Source organism: Lichenostomus cassidix, chromosome 5 (assembly GCF_008360975.1).
Source record: "Lichenostomus cassidix isolate B80296 chromosome 5, HeHo_3.0, whole genome shotgun sequence".
NCBI lineage: Eukaryota > Metazoa > Chordata > Aves > Passeriformes > Meliphagidae > Lichenostomus > Lichenostomus cassidix.
In genome coordinates this window covers 45,511,547-45,532,729 of record NC_139486.1, presented here as the reverse complement: position 1 = coordinate 45,532,729, position 21,183 = coordinate 45,511,547, and the positions used below count along the sequence as shown (strand labels likewise).

Here is a 21,183-nt window from a genome sequence, read left to right as displayed (position 1 = left end):
GGAACTAACCTGCTCCCTTTCCTTTGAAGGTGGTTGTAGCACTTTTGTTCACCATCCATACACTGGGTTGGAAAGCAAGGTGCTACATGAGCCAAAAGTGAATTGTGAGATTTCCACAAGCACCCTTGGGTGGGACATTTCTAGAAACATAACTAGCACATACATGTAGCAGTTTTGGGATCAAGGAGGAAGTTGAGGGTGTTTCCCTGCAAGAAATTAAAGCCCACATGCATGTAACAGGACACAAGTGGTTCACTCACAAACCATTTCTACTTGCTGCCACTCTAGAAAAATAATTATTTTGTTTGCAAGTCATTTACGAAAAAGCTGTATGATTGCAAAGATGCTCAGAGTGCCCTTTTTTCCCTTTTAGCAAGTGTAAAAGAAACTGAAGCATATATTTAAAGCTTAAATGAGGTTACTCAGCAGTTTAGATACTCTTGTACCGTGACATCAACCTTGCATGCAATACTGGAGTGTTCTCCTTAGCTTCAACCATACCCCACTGTTAAAGCACTTTACTGCAGCAGGTACTGCTCATGTACTTACTGTTGTTAAACACTCGAGGGAGAAAGATTTTACATCTGGGGCTTTTTAAAAATAGAGTATTTATAACTTGTGACCAAACAAGAACAAAATCAAACTCACTCACTGGGGGAGCAGAGATCTGTAGACCAGGTAAGACTCCAGTGAACAGAACCCACCAGTACTTCTCATTAAAGAATCACAGCAATTGTGTTCCACAACAACCATTCCATGAGAACATTTTTTACACCTTTATGCCCCAAGACAAAAAAAGGACAGTTTGACCACTGTTCTAATCATTTATTTAATCTTAATACGTTCTTCTGATGAATATAGTCTAATATATAGTCTTCTATATGAAAATTCTCCACTTAATTTGACAGAACTTTGTTTTATACAAATAAGACAATCACCATAAATGTTACATACTGGAGTGTAGGTCAAGAATGAACATATGCTACCTGTTTTGCTATTCAGTTATTTTCACATGTCAATGCCTGAAAATACTGCACTTAAAAACAATAACACTGTTTACTGCAGAAATTACTTTGTCTGCTTGACAGGATACATCACTGGTAAGTTAACCATCATTCACAAAAAAAAAAAAGAAATCAAGTATTTGTCTTCAATTTGTTCACTTTTCTGCTCATGGCTTCATTGAGCTGACATTTAATACAAAGAGTGAACAGTCATAAGCTTAACACAGTCACCACTGAAAAGACACTTTCCCTTACCCCCCCCTCTTTCCCACATTTTAATGCACATTTTAGCACAGCTTGAACCAAAGCAAAGTGAAATAAAGTAGTGCAGTGTCTCAAGGTGTCCTTTAATGAGGGCACAGAACATTTTTCAGGGGGACAGATATACAACAGGATTTGGAAAATACGAAAGAGAAGCTCCTCCTCTGTCTTTGTTAAGACTCCCTTTAGTTCAGCATATCAGATTTTTAACAAAGCAGCCAAGAGCATGGTTAATGCAACAGGACTAATAATGACACATGGAGCATTGAGAGGCCAAAACAAAAACTATTCCATTAGTATTTGCCAAGTGCCCAACCTGACTGCAGGAACTTCTCACAAAGTTTTTTTCAATGACAGTATTTATGATCAAAGAGTCTTAAGTACAAAGAATGTGAAAGGCCTTAAAGGGACCAATTGTTTAAGAGAACTTTTGCAGAAAGACCAGGCCTTCAGGCCAATTTTCAGCCTTAATATCCATAGTTACCAGTTTCCATTTCTGGAAAAACAAAACAAATCCCCCCAAATCCACACATCACAGCCAAACCTTTGTTCCTCATTTTTCTCTTTTACTCAAGTACGATCAGGAGCCTTCAGCCAAACCAAGTTATAATCTCCCAGTTCCATCACTTAAACTCAAAGCACTGAAGACAAAAAGCAAGGCACACTCAGTCATGGAGAATCCTGTTCCCTGCTGAGCACTGGGCAGCATGACAGCAGCCTCATTTAGATGTATTTTCAGGGTCACCACCATGACTCAACACCTCCATTTCCTGGGCACACTTGTCTGTATGTGTTATGACACGCCAGTCCCAGGCTTCCCTTCAATGACCTTGAGGAAATCTTGACCTGAGGTTCACTTCTCCTGTCAGCAGGAGCTGATTTTGTTCACCATGATCTGTAGCTCACGCTGACACCAGCCCAGGGTTTCTAACTGGGCCACTTCACCTGCTTTGGTTTAGCAGCTTCTGTTGCACCTCAAGGCTTGAGGAGTGTGAGCCAAATTTCTGTCCACTGACTTCTGCAGAGAGGCTGCAAAGAGTCTGCTGATGTGAAACAAGGTACAAAGCCTTTGGCTGTAAAAACCACTGGAAAAGCTGAACATTTTTGGGTATTCTACTTTCAGTTTCAACAGAAGTTTTCTACGCCATGTTGGACATATTTACCACTGACAGGAAGGAAACTGCTTAGGTATCAGTTATTCAGCCGCTTGAGTTTGAACATTAATGTACACTGGGGAAAAAATATTGATTAAAATTACATTTTCACCTAGGAGTGCATGCCTTACAGCCCTTCAAGGGCCCATTTCTTCCCACTTTTTTTATACAATACTAGACTGCAGTTAATTGTATCACATCATTAGGACTATATTACTTGTGAAGTCTGATGGCAAACAGAAAAAACATAGAACAGAATATTTAACTTCACTGAGTAACAACAAACAAGTATATACTCATTCACCCCCTACCAGAGAAGCTCACCTCACTAATGGAGATAAGCAGAAGGATTAAGAATAGATTTTGTGATCAATCCAAAGATCAGAAAACATGAAAATGTAAAATATTACAAGATTAATAATTTTAAGACTCTGGTCCGGTGGCATTTTTCAAATACAATGGCGACACAACATAAATGTTCACTTTAATCAGATTCAAACACATCTTCAAATCTGTCTTCCCATCCAGGAGACAACTCGTGGCAATGTTCAACTTTACAAAGTTTTGACTCTACATTAACATTGGCATTACCCTTCCTGAGCAGTAGTATATTGGTTTCTTTTAGCTCAGAGCAGAGGAAGTATCTCTTAAAGGTACTGAAGCAGAAGGTTTTTGAGCTTCTGCTCAAAATGAATTCCTGATGAATTCCTTGATTGCCACACCTAAAACAATTTCTCTTCAACAAGTTTAAAAGCCTGACCTCTGCAAAAAAAAGGAGCAAAAGACAGCCCTCCCACCCTTTGTGTAACACACTAAAAGCCATTTTTAATGGAAAAGTCACTTCCCTGTACTGTACAATTTATAGTCTTAATTTCAAACAAGGGTCAAGTCCTATTAAGGCAGGGAGCTGGTATTGGTTAACATTGCAGTACTCAGACAGTGATGTACAAGACATTTATTTGCAGTATGATGACAGTGATATAAGTGGAAAAACCAAAACTGACATGGTTAATATTAAAACTGTTCTGACAGCAATTCACATAATCTCTGAGATACAGCTTCTTTACTTGTTCGTAGTGTGAGCCTATACATCTGAAAAAGAACATAAAATATTGCTTTTTAAACACAGTTTGGCATTAGATGAATGCACACTCATCAGAGAAGACTAACAGTTACCTCTTACTTGCTTTGTAAGCTTTGGTAGGAAAAAGACCCCAAATTAAAACATTCAAAAGTAGCCAGCCACCAAGTAATACAGCTTTTCAAACCACTGGCTGAACCAAAACTATCTTCAAACCCTTGCTGAGAATTACTGTTATTCAAGTATTTTTTTGGCTTTAACAGACAGGTGTCATCCAGAATTTTTGTTAAAGAGGAGCAAAAGCTGTGGAGAAGTCTAAAGACCCTGTACAACCACTTCTTCAGGAAACAGAAGACTTAATTCCCAAACCTTATTTTCAATCCTTAATTAACTTTGATAACACCTCTATCAAAAAAGCTTTAGTAAAAATATTCTTAACATTGTACTCATTTGTTTATGCGTTTCTCTATTAGGCAATTACTCTTTTACTCATTTAAAATAGCAAGAGGAAGCATACTTAATCTGATTCAAAGTGCACAAGACAGTCTGGAATACTACAATGATCTCCTCCAAGAGGAAAGAGAATTGCTCTGAAGAAGCAGCTCACCCAACTGTGCAGGGCCAGCTGCTACAATCTAATTTCTTGTTGGAATCTGCAGTCATAAGCAGCTACTGCAATAGCGATTTTTAAGTATCTTAAGGAGCTTCAGATAGACACAGATATTTACTTCAAATGAGAACTGGTATGTAAGCTGGAGATAGTTACGCAGATACCTGTGCCTGGAGGTTGGGTTCAAGGCGCAGCAAGCATCCAATCTGAGTAGTTTTTGTGTGTATGATACCAGCACCAACAAAGTTAGCAGGATTGGGATCTACCTCCTCAAGTAGGGCTGATCCAAAGCCAATTATCTATGAAAGAAACCCAGAAGATTTAAATGTGGGGAGAGGAAGACACAAATACCAAGTATACCCAAACAGTCACCACCAAATAGCAAAACAAGGAGGAAACTGATTTTTAAGTGTTCAAGACAAATTCACTACCATAAGTTTTTGAAGGGTGACCCTGATAATGAGCTGTTCCTGTAAATAAGGTTCTTCTTGCAAATGAGAAATGAGAAGCAAATGAGAAGCAAGTTAAGATTTAACACCAGTCTCCCCTGGTTTTGATACAGCCATTCCTGTCTTACACAGTCCACTTCCGTATTGCCTAAGGCAGCCCGTTCTATGAAAAGTCACTTTTCTAACTAGTACCTTGAATATAAATTAAGGCTTGAACTATCTTCCAATTCAGTTTTATGCAGTGAATTGGTGCTTTCTTAAACAGCTTCAAGTCTCCAGCTGCTATTGCAGACTGTACCTAATTCAATCCAGAGCTAGAAACTGTCCATTCAAGTTGGTACTGCCACAATCTATCACACAACATGGACTCACACTTTTGCTGGATGATGCAACTGCCATATGAACAAAAATGCACAACGTTTGCTTATACCATGTGCTAATTTTGGCTGGAATAGAGTTAGTTTTCTTCTTAGTAGATGGTATTGGGCTGTGCTTCAGATTTCTCCTGAAAACACTGTTGATACCACAGGGATGTTTTAGCTATCACTGAGCAGCGGTTACAGAGCCAAGGTCCTTTTCTGCTCCTCACCCCACCAGCAAAGAGGCTGGAAGTGCACTAGGAGTTGGGAGAGGACACAGCAAATGGCTGAGTGGTGCTTAGTTGCCAGCTGGGGTTAAAACATGACCTGCCACTACCCTGTACACTGTGAATTAAAAATACCACGTTACCACCCACCTTTGCTTTCGTGATCTCTGCATCCATCGGGTGCTTTGCTTTAAAGATATTCTGTACTTCTTGTTTTGGACTGCAAGACAAGGCAAGATAAGCACCTGTATTACGAACAGCATTTCCAAGAGCAATTAATTCTATTGGGAGAGCTCGTGGCTTACAGGACTTGGTATGGGATGAGGCACTGCACCAGCTACATTCACAATTCACCTTTCTCTTCCCTTGCCCACCACAAGAGCCCCAAGCCCAAGTACAAAGTCTTACTTGCTCAGCTGCTTCCAACGCTGAAAAAAGTCTTGAGAAGACATCTCTGTTGGCTGGAAAAATTTATTCAGTGTGATGGGTAATTTTACTGAAAGATTTTGAAATGTTCCGCCGTACCTGCAGATGAAACAGACAGAACACAGTGCGTGTGGCAGCCTTAGCAGGGTCTCAGCATAATTCAACCAAGCAACTGAGGAACTATTTATGATTAAAATCCATCAACTGCAGATGACATTTCTAACATATAGTTTCAATCCACTGGTAAATAAATTTATTTTCTCTGTTTGGATGGCACATGAATTGGCAGAACTTCTAATAAGGTTGTCTCAGTTCTAGCATAGGTTTATCCTCTAGATAGCACCCAAAGGGGCGAAAAAATATCGCTGTGAAAACATACCAATAAAAACCAGTTTAGACTAGAATAACAGCATGTACCCAGGAATCAGGATTTTGTAAAGCTGCGCTGACGTTGAGTGGACGGAACAAGATTCTATTTTTGGTTGCATACACTTCCAGGCCAAGTTATTTGCAGAAATGTTCTTGGTTTCCAGAAGGGAGAAGTTACTGCGTATATTCCTGTCAAGATTTCTTAATCAAACAGGAAGACTACTGTTTTGTACAGATAGCAGGAAGAGAAGTCATGGAGACATTTTATCAGTAGCTGCTCCTTGACTGTTTGGTTTGGTTAGGTTTTTTAAACCACCTTGTTCCAAATGGAGTCTCCCTAGCAGCTTAAACCTTAGTTAGATCAAATTTTCAAGTTGTCCGCCCAAGAGAGCTTTGTGTGTCCATATTCTACATTTCAGGACCACACCAGATTTAACATCTTTCATCTAATTAATTCACTAACATTTGAATCCTTTGTTTTACCTGAACTGAATGTTCAGGATCGGAGCTTCCATGAAGTCTGACACACATTCGATGTTCACAACCTGCTGAACCTGTGCACCTCCATCCACTGTGGGATCAACAGGTTTTGTCTGGAGATTCAGGCGTAAAAATGTAGTTAAGGAAACAGATCACTGAAGTGATAACTTAGAAAAATGCAAATCTTCCAGTAAGCTGTATGAGTAATTAGCATCACGTTTTCACTCATTTACTATGTACTACTGAACATTTAAAGCTCAATTTTTGTACAACAGAAGAAGTTGTAGTGGTTTATTTCTTTAATTCATTGTTTGTTTTTGGTTTTTTTCATACTGACACATCTACAAACAATAAACCAAAAAATTCTCAGTTACCTGAATATTCTTAAAGAAAGATGCCCTCAAAAAGGTGTGAAAGCACAGAGAATTCACAATAAAAACCACAGGACTATTTTGAACATTACAGAGATGCCTTGAGTCAAACAAACCTGATAACTTAATCTCCCAGAAATCCTAAATTTGCAATACCCAGCATTAAGAACCAGCCATGAATTAAGAGCTTACTTTGAAGTACCATCATCTTGGTGCACATGTATTCCATCTCCATGTCAAGTTTTAGGTTATCTGCTAATGCAGTACTTGAAGGACACATCTCTACCTCTGCTACTTACTTCATGTCAGTGGAGTTCCATGACATATTCAGCTTAATTTCTCCTTGTTTCAGGACTAAAATTTGTGTCTATAACCAGAGCTTTAAGGAAAGAATCTTCCATCCCTGTTAAAGACTTGTTCTTTCTACAAGAACTTTAGAGAGCTATCAGCAAGTTTCTCATTTCTTCATGTTGAAGGCCACTGTGACTTGATCCAACAGATTTATTATTATTTTGTGCAGCATAAATCACAAAATCCTAGGAAGAACAGACACATGCCACTACACTTAAGGATATTTGACTGAAGGTCATCTGAGCAGATTACTGTTGGAGTAAAATTCAAGAACTGTGTTGATGTCTTATTACCATAGAATATGAACATACGTCCTAGAAAGAGAAGAACGAGACATCAGAACTTTTAGGTACATGTAATCATATTGAACTACTTGAGCTTCAATTCCCTAATACATTGTCTTTCTACCTTTCTTTAAAACCACTTTTAAGAACAAAACACAGTTTACATCGTTTATCTCACCAAGATATTCACAGTTCAAAATGCAGTGATTTAACCAAGAGATTAGATCTCTCCTACAGTAGCTGTCACACAGGCAGTTAAAAAAATCAGTGGAAGTCGTTCAGTTGCTGGAGAATTTTACTTTTTCTGTAAAGAAGCTACTATGCCACCAAGAAAGGGAACAACAAGCAATTTTTACAGAAAGGGAGAAGCAAGCAATTCTACTGCTGGCCTGCGTTCAATTCCCATCTCTTTTCTAGATGTTTACCAGTTAGATCTGATCTGAAATGCATTGTGTCTCATATTGTCACAGTAAGCTATAATGCAAGATATAAAAATTGAGAAGAAGGGTACTTTATAAACCTAGCTGCACCAGCCACACAACCAGGCCGTGAGAGCTCGAGTGCTGGAGCTTACCACTCACATTTCATCTCAGCAACCAAAACAATCAAAAAATGTAAGGAAACAAGAGCCCCCACAAAAGCCAGGGATGCACAACAGTGGGAGGTGTAAAACTGCTTAGGCATGTAATGCTATTTCCCTCTTCAGTAGCTGAAAAGGGAGTCCTATCTGGAATATCATGCTGGCATAGTGATTGATAATGCAGACAGACAACCATGGCACAGAAGATCTTACCCAGGTTCTGTCGAAATTCAGACTTCAAGCCGATTTGTAGCAACTGATTTTCAAATAAGACTCCATTATTTTTACACACAAACCTAGGGGAAGAGAAGGAAAAGATGTTTTAGAACGAGCCACATTAAACAGTATTTAGAACCACAAAATTCAGGGTTTACAGAGAGGATGAAGATTGCGGTTAACCTAGAATGCATCAATCTGTGAGAGAGGCCTTTGCAGAAAACTGCAGTTAGAAAACACAATTTTACAACCAGAACCACCACTTGTAGGACACTAAGAGAGCTGACATTTTTATTTGATGTCTGAGAAACTATGAAGGAAACCACAGTATGCTAGATACACACACACTGTCTAATAAAGGACCACGCAACAGATTAGGATTTTTCTTATTAGTCTTGAGAACTTCTGAAACTCATTAGGTTGGTGCAGAATTGAAAAGTCTGAGGCTTTGACAGTTTAAACCTGAAAGAAAAAAACTCCTTGTTTTACCCTTTCTGTATCATCTAAGCCAACTGAAAAGATACTTTTTCCATTTTGAGAGAGGAAGCCCATTCTCGAGTTATTATAGTTCTATCACTCTTCACTTAAAATTAGAAGAGGTGGTCAGCAAACATCTGCCTTTTTCATACAAGGCACTTAAAACACACTCCCAAATATCAGTACTTTTGATAAGTACTCTATTTTCTTCTTTATTTCCAAATAGTTGCAAATCTTAATATACAACTGGCATTACCTCATTTTAGAGCAGTGTGTGATAGCACTGACTTGTAAAGGCAATTCTAACCTGTGTATTCATGAGCCTGTCACAAAATCCACAGCATCCACAGAGGTGTTCTAGCCACAAGTCTGACAGTACTGTTTCTCTAGTTTAGCTGGTAATTAAATTAATGAACAATATAGTTTTGCTTTATAACTATATTCTGGAAATTGCCCAGCCTTGCAAGGTTTTAGTATTGCTTACTTGTGAAAAAGCTCATCAGCATCATGCACAGTATCAGCTGGTTCCTCAGAAACTACCTCAGATGAAGCCAGGTCAGGGCTAGTTCAGGCAGCACAAAGGAAGAAAGGCAGTAGCGACAGAGACAGCAGGAGTTAGTAAAGACAGCTTAGAGCTTAGTTACTTCTTTTACCTCCTTCCTCAAAAACGGCACTGCTGAGCTTAATGCACGAGAAATTGATTAGCTGCCCTAGCTCAGTACACCTAGAAAGGTTTTAGGCATTAGGCAATGTTTTCCCCCACTTCTCTCCCCCATCCCACCCCAACTGTTAGAAAACAGCAATCCTTCACGAAGACAGGAGACAGCTGAAAGTGTTCAGTAGCTTAAATGTAAACCTCTTACAGAACCAAGTCATTTTAGGTGTTTAATTTTGACAGCAGAAGTGTTTAAGTTCAAAATCATAAATGTAGCTGCATATTAACTACTACAAAGGTACACTTAAAAGCAGAGGCCTCATCAACCTTAAGGACCCTTCTAAGCACAGGGGCACAATCAGTTCCTAAAAACACGCAAGTGTGAAGCATAGCCAAGAGTACCCAGGCACACAGAGAATGACTTACCCAAGTAACAGATTAGAAACAAAAGTGACAAAAGCATTAAAAAGAGGCAGGAGACTGTAAAAAGCAATTTCTCAGTATCATTAGAGAAGCATTTCATCATCTACAGACAGACCAAGGAGTTGGGCATTGCTACACTTTCTTCTGCAGAAAGAGAAAACTCTTTTTAGGTAACATTTGCTTATGAAGCTACTAGTACTGGTTCTTTTTTTTTTTTAAGAGGGTTACAAGAAGAAGTGAACAAGTTTGTGAGCCTTCCTAAAGTCATAGTTTTGTGTTGTATGATCAAGTAACACTTCTGACCTTCCAAGAGAAACACAGGATCAAATATTAATCACTGCAAACTTGCAACAATGCATTGCCTGATATAAAATTTTGATGAAAGTGTCAACGATCCAGGCAGATCAGTTTCCCTAATTATGTCTTTTATATTAAGATGCATTGCAAATTTGTTATGCCAACATTCAAAATTTGGTCCTTGACAACACTAATACGTTCTTGTCCAGTTAGACAACTAATTTTAAAGACAACTGATTTTAAAGACATAGATTTTATGCTATTTATTCCCAAAATTTTAGCCAAATAATGTTTGAGAGTAGCCACAGTGGCTTTTAAGACTAATGGGGTTAATAACACATTGTACCTACAATACACTTGCTAATGTAATTGTAGTATCAAATCCCCTTTAAAAAAAACGAAAACCACTTGTTCTTTATCTCCCTTTTTACACCCCTTTTACAGACAGTAGCAGAACAACTGAAGTGTATCTCTGGATACAATCCATCTCACTGTTTGAATATCAGCTTGCCATTAGTGGAGAGACACAAGAATACTTTATGAAAATAAAATAGAATAAATGTATTCATATCAGGATAGATAACCCCCACTTCAAGATGTATGGAGATGCATAAGCAGCTTAATTCAACAAAGCAAAACCAGCATGAAAACCAGACACTACAGTGTGGCATATATCCTCAGGTTGATTACAACAGACTCAGTTTTTCCATTAACAGAGATATTCAATAACGACAGCACATCCAGCAGAGAGTCCAGGAACACCTCTCTTGCTGCAAAACTACCACCCAGGAATGCACTCAATATGCTGGAACAAAATCAAAAGTTATGTATGTTTTTCCTTCAATCCTGTTTTAACAGACAAGTTCTCCTTCAAATTCCTTTCAGGGTGACTTAATTACCTCGCAAAGTTGTCATCAGAACCAGGAGCAAGAGGTGCAACTGCAGAAGCTGAATCTGAAAATACATCCACGAGCAGGCTACCACTAGAGGAAGGTGGGGGAGCTGAATTGGTGACAGGGGCAGCACCCAGACCCAGCAGATCCGCCGATGGAGAAGGAGTAGACTAAGGAAGACAAGACACTTTGGTGTTACACTGCAACAAAACTACAACAAAGCTGTCTTGTTTGAATAGACAACTAAGCTATGGCAAAGTGCCTCTCCCCACCCCAAATCAAGGTTTGAATGGATGTAAAAGGGTCCACAGATGCAGCTACAACACTGAATTTCAACTTATGGTCGTTTACAGATGTGGTTTTCTTTTTCTCCTTTGAAGAAAATGTCCATCTAACCATTAAACAAAAACAAAACTGAAATTCATTTGTCTAGAATCTGATTCTGCAGAAGAAAGATAAAGATGACAGTTTTACCCCTTCTATTTTCCCCTCAGTTTCAATGGAAATTAAGTACTGTACGGAATAGGATTCACATGTGTTGATTTTCTTTCATGAAGAATCCATCAAGAAAGGAAGTGGCTTTTACACAAACCTAAATCAAAGTCATCACAGAATCTTTAGAATTGACTATCAGTTTAATCCTGGCTTTTTGAAGCTTGCAAACCTTAGAAAGTATGTAAACCCAACCAGCAAAAAAAGCAGAGCATGTAGCCAGTTCAAGCTGCAAACACTAGAGGAATAGGCAAGATGTTTAAATTTTTTTTTCCCCTCACATAGAGCAAATCAAGCAACCAGGACACAGAATCATGCAACAGAGGCTGCATATATGTGCTGAAGTCACATGCAAGAACAAAGCATAGACTGTTAATTAAAATAGTCACAATATGCCAGGTAATCTGAGGATCAGTCATGAGATGCATCTGGGTGAATCTGAAACCTTGTCTGTGTAAGCCAACTAAAAGTTATCATATACTGCATGGAGACAGAGTAAGACTTTAAGAAGCCAATCATTAGGAACTACTAAAAATAAACGAAGGTTGGACCTCAAATTTGTAACATTTTTGGTATCTAAACCAGATAAAGCCACTGGCGAAGGAAACACTGTGCAGTTTGTTACATGGTTGCAACCCATAAAGTGAAGCTCATAAAGCACAACACAGTATTAACTGCCAGTCACCTCAATTTGGAATTCAAAGAAAATTTGGCAACTTTTCTGCTGGCAAGAGACTTCCGTCCAGTCAAAACTGTTCCATTTGGAGTATCTACTCTTATATACTGCTGTGACTAAGCAGTAAAGTACTATGCTTTAACAAACTGGGCAGGGAGTGTGCTACAGTATTTCCCCCTCTAGGTAATCTTCTACTACATCTTAAACGTAATTACAAGTTATTCTAGGCATTAAAACCAGAAAGAAGTATTACATTATGGGGAAAAAAATATCCTATCAGCTTTAATTGACAATAAAATGAGAAGTTTCAGCTCAGAAAAAAAACCCCTGTGGCCTTGTCTAGCATAACTGAACTCAGATAGTACTGTCAAATAAACAGTAACAACTTTGCACTGATTTAAAGACATCCCTGTGAAGTCAAGTGTTGTCCACTTATCTTAAAATCAATAATCCAAATCAAGATGCAAAATAACACATAAGACAAAGCAGAAAAGCAGTTGATACTCTGAAATTCAAGTTAACTCCTTTTAAATACATTAATTTTATAATCTCACCCTCAGTGCAGTTTCACTGACAAGGAAATTAACATTTCTAAAGTTTACAACAATATTTTTCAAATACCAATGTAAAAGGGATTTTTTCTAGGCTGCAGGCAGTTTGTCCCCATTTACATAAGATTTCCAAAGGAAAATTGCATCCAAGCACGCAGTGAGGGGAATGCAGCTGTACTTCATAGCTGCTTTATAGCAAACATCCAAAATCTTAAGTATCACATGAAAAGTTTTAAATCCCCAAAAAGCCCCTTTTTGGAAACCCTCCTTTTCTCACTTGCACACCATCTAAATTAATGAAGTAACAGCTTTTAAACTCACAACAGCACTGGCATTGACAGAGGCAGGTTCAGCACTTCCGTTCATATCAGAGCTCCTCTCCTTCTTGATCTCTTCCAGGTCAGTAACTGTGCCTGGGCCTTTCTTCTTCTTCAGTTTAGCCAAAATAGAAGATTCCCTCTCTGGAAAGGGAGGCATTTCTTCCAACACTGTAGCCTTACCATAGAGAAAAAGATGTGTTAGTTAAACTTAGAGAAAAAGCCAAACCATCTTCTGAGCCTTCGAAGACACACACTCTTATAGATTGCATAAAGCAAAAGCAGAAGTAGTTACCCACACAGAAAATTACTGTGCAGTTTATTGCAGTGAGGCATTGAATGCTTTTTTAAAAGAAAAGATTCTTTAAAACTTTCTGAAGTCCTTCCAAAGCACTTGGTTAGGAGAACAGGAGCATATCACTTCTCTGAAACAGTGATATTAAATTTAAAAAAGAAAATTTAAATAATTAGGTCATAGCAGACCGAACAGTCCTTAAATCAGGCAGACTTAGACTTAAACCACAGAGAATACTCAAGTTTCTACTTAGACCTAAACGTTTATTAGATGCCAGAACTAAATGTGCCATGCTCTGCTCAGACCTGAGAGCACCAGGTTAAACCACTGAACTTCAAGAAACAAAAAATTACACCTTTCCTGCCCACCAAGTCCTCAAAAGAAAGCACCAACCTTCTGATATAAAAATCCTGTAGGACCCTGTATTATCCACCAGCTTCTCAGCTCCAGATTAACATGTCTTAATGGTCATTTGTCCCACTACAGTAATACCAACTTGGAATTCAGCTCTAAATTGAAGATGACTACAACAGAATTATGGAGACTAAAAGAACCAGTACCCACACTGTAATCTTTAACTCTAAATGAAGATTTCTGAGCAATCAGGTAAGTTTTAGTGGAGTAAACTTTTTGACAGAAGAGTACTGCATAATAAAGAAAATAAAGCTTTATACCTACCAATATATCAGTACTAGCAATAGTACTGAGCCTCAAATACTCAACAGCTCTCTGCTGCAGCTCAACATCAGCATTCTTTAGCTGACTGTCACTGCGCAGCACATCTTGAATCGTAGTTTTGATTTCTGGAAACAGGTTCACAAACTTGATGTAGGTAGACAGAAGCAGAGCTCGGGTAGGAACACTACACAGATGAAACTTGGAATGTAGCAAGTTGAACTGGATGAGGGGACTTAAAAGATGGAAGAAAAATAATTTGTTCAGTTTCTGTAGACAGAATAATCCTCATAAATGCATTATTAGCAAGAGCTGAATCATTTGTTAACTACCGTTAGGAATGTTAAACATGAAATTCTTTACAGAAAGCATTACAACTTCAATTCAGTATTTTAGAAGATGTTTTACCTTGATCTTGGATCACCTGCTATCAGATTTCCAAATTCTCCCAAGATGTAGCCACCTACTTTTACAAGATTCTCGTGGCATGCTGGAGCTTGAAGGGCCTGTAAGAACACATTAATAGTCATTGACATGCAATGTATTAAGAAAAAAAAAAAATCTTTTCTGTCACTTCCACTCCTGGTTTTCTCATCTAGTTTCCTGCAAGAGCAGATCATGGGTCTAAGCACTATAGAAAGCTTATGAGAAAACCATGATGGGTAGTATGATTTCACAGAAGACTCTAATGTATTACTTGCTTAAGAGCACTGTTAGGCCTACTGAGCAGTCCTGTGGACTTTTGAGGACAGATAGAGCTCCTTAAGCTTCCCTTGTTACATCATGTGGTGCTTACTTAATTCTTAGCTCATTTTGAAAGGGAATTGAAAACAGTTATTCTCACCTCAAAAACAGTCTTGGCTGCATACCCTTGCACATCATCCCTGTTGATGACAATCTGAATAACTCGATACCACACTTCTTCACTGACATAATCACCAGCAATGCGAATCAGATTCAGGATTGTGTCCACATACCAGGTGTAATCCACTGCATACTTCTCAGCTAGAATTGCAACTTTCAGAACCTGAGCACACAAAAGAGAACACAGCAGGTTGGCTAGCTCTGACTATGGGCTGTATACACCTAGTGATAGCCCACTCTGGGCAGAGGCCTCAGTTTCAGATGCATGAGCTTGTTCACTTGTTCCCACAGCTAAGGTGAAAGGTGAACACTGAAATGCTGTGCCAGAACACAGCAGCTGCCAGGCACATATTGCTTTCTCCATAATGCATTCAAATATGTTTTATATTTGTGGCTTTTCAATTGTATACCTAAGTGATCAAAGTAATTTATAGAACATTTTTTGTTTGCTATAAAAACACCATCTAAACCACCACTGGGACAGGATCAAATAGGAAATTGGAAACCTCTCAAAAGAAGGTAAAAGTTGGAAACTCAAGACAGCAGAGGCAAACAGAGTCACCAAAGCATAGCTGACTTTTTCAGGTCATACTCAGATTCCTGCATTCTGAAGCAAACAATCAGCTTTGGAGGAGACCCCACACAATTGATTATCAGTTGCATTTACTACTCTTAAAAGAACAGGTCAGTATAGGGGAACAGAATGAAATTCCTATTATCTGCCAAGTCAAGGGACATTGTCAACAGCAACCAGACAGTACAAGAGGTAAATCAACTAACACTGTATTCCACATTCACTTCTCCAACCAACAAGCTTCAGCACCTAACTACTGTAAGTACAAGTTTTGTTTACCATCCTAAAAAGGTTTAAATCGAGTATTTCAACTTTTATCTTACTTGTAAGAATGAGATAGATACCAGGCCTCTTAGCTGATTATAAGGTATTGTTTTTGGGAACCCTTAGACTGAACATTCTCAGAACATACACAGTATAATGTTCTACCTACAAATAAGCATTTATCACACTAATTTTTTAAGCTACTGCACAATTGACTAGAATAGGACCTAACCCTGAGATCTGGGGAATGTCTTTGCTCAAGAACTGATAAAATTCACTTCACTTTCCATGTGCATTATCGTGAGACCAAGATCGGCTTTTAAATATGTTTCCAAGGTTCCCCCCTGCCCCTGGATTAGTTTAACCTAAATTCTTTGCTATTAGACTACAAAGTTAGGGATTTTTTGTTTGCTTGTTTTAATAGTTTTGTCTACGTATTATTTTTAAATCACCATGAAAAGCAATCTCTATCACAGACAGCGCAGCAACCCAATCAATAATATGACACATGGTATGAAAAAAATAAGAAAAAGACCAATAGCTTACAATTTCTTCTCTAATGGAATAATCAGCAGTCTCCAAATAATTGAGCATTTCAGCCACGATCTGCTGGGCATTGCTTCGGTCACACATTGCATACAGGAGATCTACAGCTCTTTGTCGTACACTTACATCTCTTTCAGTCTGCAAAAAGACACACAGTCAAAGGTCCAGATGATTTTGTCTTTATTTGGAAAGTACATGCAACTTAAGAGATGAAACTTAGTATAATCAACAGTCAAATTTAAAGCACATGCATTTGCATAGTTTTTCAGATGCAGAATGAACTCAGACATACCATTTATATAAGCTATGAGTTTCTTATGCTATTGCTCACTTTGAGTAACCTAGGAAAAGATCAGTGGAGACTCAAACAGCTTCCTGCTTTTAAATAAAACCATAAAACTTCAAATCATCAGCTTTTCTGTAGAATACTTATTCAAATTCATGCAGGTGCTGAAAGAATGGAAGAGTTTGTATACAACACTTCAGTATTACCCAAAGCAGGGTGAGTGAATTTGTGGTCCACTGTGCACTGAGTAACTGGTACCAATGGCTATAAATACACCAATAACTGGCTGAAATTGTTATATTGTTACCAGGCCAATGAGCACTTAGCTACCTGCAGGTTTAGTGTCAGGCATACCTTGTAATGACTGAAGTCCAGCTAGAACAGACACGTACTCCAAACTTGGACAAACGTATAAATATGCTACAGCACAAGTTTGGAGGAAAACAGTAATTAAGCACCCAAGTGTGCAAGTAAATTTACATGCAAATCAGTCTTACTCTTTTGACTTTTGCTTTGTCACATAAACATGGCCTGGGAACATGTCTTTCTGGTTTCTGCTCTTTATAATTCTGCAGTGGAAGCTGATCTGCTCTACCACTCCCCATAAGCTACTACAGTGAAGGAACAGTGTTCAATGCCAGCAAGACAGTAATAAAACTGTCTTCCCAGCATTCTCAGTTTTGAAATTCCACATTTTAAAACAATTATTCATCTTCAGTCTGCACTTGAGCAGAAACCAGTGCTATAAGAGACACAGCTACAAGTATCAGATATAACAGCAACGTGCAGATATCAGCAAAAGCTGACCTCTGTAGTTGCCAGCACAGCAAGACTTTGCTGTATTGAGGAAAAAAACTACAGCAGATTTCAAAGAATATTTCATTTGGTCTCTAAGTATCATCAGTTTAATTGGGGATGGGGAGCTTGGGGCAGTGGGGGAGAGGGCATTGAGGCAGGGAAGAAGACAACACTCAAAACCAAGACCACACACTTCAATATTTACCTTCAATGCATTGATAACTGTTTCTATGTGTGTTTTCACAGCCTCATGTGAGAATTCAGAGCTGGCAAGCGTGCACATGCTTTCCAGTGCTAGGTAACGCAAATTAGTTTCTCGGTGCTGCAAGAACTGACCTAGCTGGTTACAGGCACGGACTAGTAGGTTTGGCTCACTGCACAGAACAGGAGAGAAAGTGAAAGGGTTAAAAGCAACAGGTTTGAGAACACTCAATACAGAATACTATTTCTGCAGTGGAAATTTCTTAAAATGCCTCAAAGTGTCTGCTAGAATGCTTTGCTTGTGAAATGCAAATTCAGGTAACTGTGAGCAAATACTCTCTGTTGGATTAGAGCAGTGGGGGCAGTGGGGTCAATACAAAACATCAAATAAAGAAGCAGCAAAAATCAAAGCAACACAGTTCATTAACACTGTTCCATTACATTGTTGTGGTTGCATTCCAATCTAGCAAGCAACTTCATATTCTGTTCCCCTCTGCTCCCTCCCCCATTAAAATCTGATTAACTGTTCAAGAAAAGGCCCCAGCTTTTCACTTTAAAAACCCCTCTGATAACACAAGTGTTGTCCCAGCTCACCTGTCATGATGTATAATTAAGCTTATTGCCTCAAACAGGACAGCATTCTTCGCATTTGAGTGTTGTACTTTCTTTGACTTTGGTGGCTCCTGTGCTTTGTTGAGGATGGTTTCCAGGCATTCTGTCAGACGGCCACGTACCGCAGGGTCTTCTGGAGAAGAACAAGCCGTTGGACAACTTCATTTTGCCCCAAACCCTAATCCCTACCTTAGGTTTTCCTCTAGCTAAATCTAAATGAACTAAACTATTCTAAGACATTAAAAACATTTACACTCCCCAACATACACGTGGGACAAGAATTCCAAGCCACAGTTCTATCTGGATGAGAACAAAAGACAACACAGTCTGCACTACAACATACTTCAGGGCTTTAATATAGTTGATAGCATTTAAAATGGCAGCTGCCACTGGTTTGTAAGATGCATACTGGTTACACATTTTGCTAAAATTAAACACAGCATAATTCAAAAGGCCAAGTGTCTTAGAGCTAACAGAAACACTCAAAAGTACAAACTTCAGTATCTTTGCCTTAAGACAATGTGTTTGCACTCCAAGCTATGGTAACACTGCAGTGCCAGTAGCTCTTTGGAGCCAGTGTACTGCATAAGAGAGATGACCAGTGCTGTGATTTGTGCATTACCTGGAGGTGGGTAGCACTGTAACAGCCTCAGAAGTTTCACAGATAGCCAGGGAGCAGGAACAAAGTAGTATGTGTAGTCCTGAAGGTCTGTTGATGCAGAAGTTACAATCTGTAACACAAACAGACAGCATGTCAGCTGCTGAAGTTAATTGATCCACAGCCACAAAAAGGACCCGAAGAACACCTTAGGTCATCTCTGACAGAAGCTTAAAAAACTGTGTCACTAGCAATGTCTAGTTCAGTAGATTAATTACGCACAAGCTGCCATACTATGAGTATAGCACAGTAAATGCTAGTAACAGAAATTCAGTTTTGCAGATACAGTAGTCTAGGAAGTCTCTTCCTGAAAGCCTACTCGCTTTTTTATAGAATGAAGACAACCATCTTGAAACACCAAAATGTTTAACCAGAAGCTTGACTTTCTTTTTTTCAGAAATTCACAGATTCAGCCAACAGAAAGCAGTCTGGTGGCTGATGATAGGTGAGCCTGGAATTCAAGTACAAGATGCCATGACAGACTGACCTAAAGCAGAAGAACCAACTAACACCTTCAATAATATCCATACACCAAAGTGAAAAAGAATAGCATACACAGAAGAGGTTTATATGCATAATGAAATGTGGTAAGGATTATATTCAGTTACCCCTCTTCATAGATTTCTTTTTCCCCTTTTATTCTAGGCAGAAATGCCATGAGTTTGGTACTAGTTTTGCTCAAAATAATTCTATCAAATTCTTGCTGCTCCATTACAGAACAGCCTTGCACTTCCCTCAGCACTCCCTTGCTTTTAAGTATTAGGGAAAAAATATTCATATTTAGAAAGAAATTAAATTTATGTGATTTATGAGTAATTTGGGTATAAGACTGCATAAAACTGGGTCTGAAGTACATTTGTGAAGCAGCAGCCTTCCTTGTCTTCCATACTTTCTTACACTGCATCCTTTGCCCCTGCTTAACCACCTACAACCATTTACAGAATATCAAATGCTTATGATTATTAACACAGCAGCAGCTCAAAAGAAGGAATATGAAGGCAATTCATATTGTAAGAAGCTTAGATAAAGTTAAAGCTACAGTTTGTTATTTTTTAGAGTTCTGTGCAGAAGCCTGTAGAATCAGTCTTTGATCCAACTATTCTTTGGCATCATAGTGACAAAGTAATCATTACTAGTTAGAGCACAGCAGGGATTAAACCAAGAAAGTTTGGGCAAGCCAATACAGCTTTCTTTCCTGGTAAGTAACATGCATTAAAAGAGGTTACCTGAAGCACCTACACAAAGTGATACTGAATCATCTTCACATTTAATGGTACAGTAAACTAATCTGACCCTAGAAAGCTGAACAGGAAGCTAACCTGATCTAGAAAGCTGAGTAAATTAATCAACAGTTAAGTATTATCAGGGTCATCATTGGACTCACTCTGCTTAATCTAGACACTGCCAAGGACACTGAAGTCTTAAACTCTTCCGGGTTCTTCTGTGCCAAAGTGGTGATCAGACTTGTAGCTGCAGTAACCACACCCTAGAAAAAACCAAAATGAAACAAACAACACGTTCAATTTTGTATCAGTTTACAATGCTGCCCATTAACACCTTTCAATTCAAAATACAAAAAACCTATATTTATCCCCATTACAAAGCCCTACATTAAAAAACCTCTTATTTAGCTAGCAGCTAGACTAATTACACACCTGCAGAATCCAACAGAATTTTCAACATGATACTGCCATGCTTGCAGAGCATTTTATGCTATTTTTTGTATTAGCTTTGTCTCATGTTTGGATAGTACATCTAAAGTAAGAGAGCCATATTAAAATTAAGCCTGGACACAAATTGTCTTACTATACAAGAGAAGCATGAGCAGAAGAAATTCAATGCAGCAGATAATCTAGGAAAGAATTCCCACAACCCAACATGAAGAGGAAGCTTTGTATAAAACAAGCGTCGTATATTACTGCTGCAGACTAAAACACTCTTATTACTGTTGAAGCACAGGTCTTAATAGCCTTATTTTCATAAAGTAACTAGACTGCAGGGAAAAAACAGGGTCTCTTTTCTAAAGCAATAGGGTTTTTTAACCAGCAAAGTAAGAATAACATAGACACCACAGGACAAGGAAATTTATGCAATGACAAATCAAGTCTTGAATTTTTAGTATAGATCTAATCTCAAAGGGCCTAGGCAAATTAGTATTACAGCTATGCAATATGATTTAGTGTAACAAGGCACAAGATTAATTTCTTAACAGCCTGAGGAACAGAACCTGCACATACTATTTTTCTACCTTCAGTGAAAAGGTAAACAAAGCTTTAGTAAAATTAATATATACAGCAACTCAAAAAAGACAACTCCTTCCATTTTCTTCCCAAAGCCTGAAGACAACAGCAACCCACTTGCTTGAAAGATTCAAGAAGAAATAAATTGTGTATTTAACAGCAGAAGT

General features: G+C 38.5%; 1 protein-coding gene across 1 annotated transcript; it reads right to left on the bottom strand.

The window, feature by feature from the left end:
* Window positions 1-810: 810 nt before the first annotated feature.
* On the bottom strand, window positions 811-20,470 carry LOC146436519 (AP-2 complex subunit alpha-2-like). The gene is made up of 19 exons (XM_085063799.1): window positions 20,465-20,470; window positions 20,161-20,262; window positions 18,741-18,849; window positions 18,101-18,251; window positions 17,511-17,679; window positions 16,222-16,359; window positions 14,818-15,000; window positions 14,382-14,479; window positions 13,977-14,208; window positions 13,008-13,181; window positions 10,974-11,137; window positions 9,184-9,261; window positions 8,220-8,302; window positions 7,367-7,456; window positions 6,424-6,547; window positions 5,554-5,670; window positions 5,296-5,365; window positions 4,275-4,409; window positions 811-3,511 (listed from the first exon to the last, which is right to left on the bottom strand). The coding sequence occupies exons 1-19, from the start codon at window positions 20,468-20,470 to the stop codon at window positions 3,434-3,436; spliced, it is 2,301 nt and encodes a 766-aa protein (XP_084919925.1). The 3' UTR covers window positions 811-3,433.
* Window positions 20,471-21,183: the final 713 nt, after the last annotated feature.

Coding starts and splice junctions, on each gene's coding strand:
- LOC146436519 (XM_085063799.1), bottom strand. Junction 14,209..14,381: donor GCAGGTGATCCAAGATCAAG/GTAAAACATCTT, acceptor CCATCTTTTAAG/TCCCCTCATCCAGTTCAACT. Junction 13,182..13,976: donor TTGCTAGTACTGATATATTG/GTAGGTATAAAG, acceptor CTCTATGGTAAG/GCTACAGTGTTGGAAGAAAT.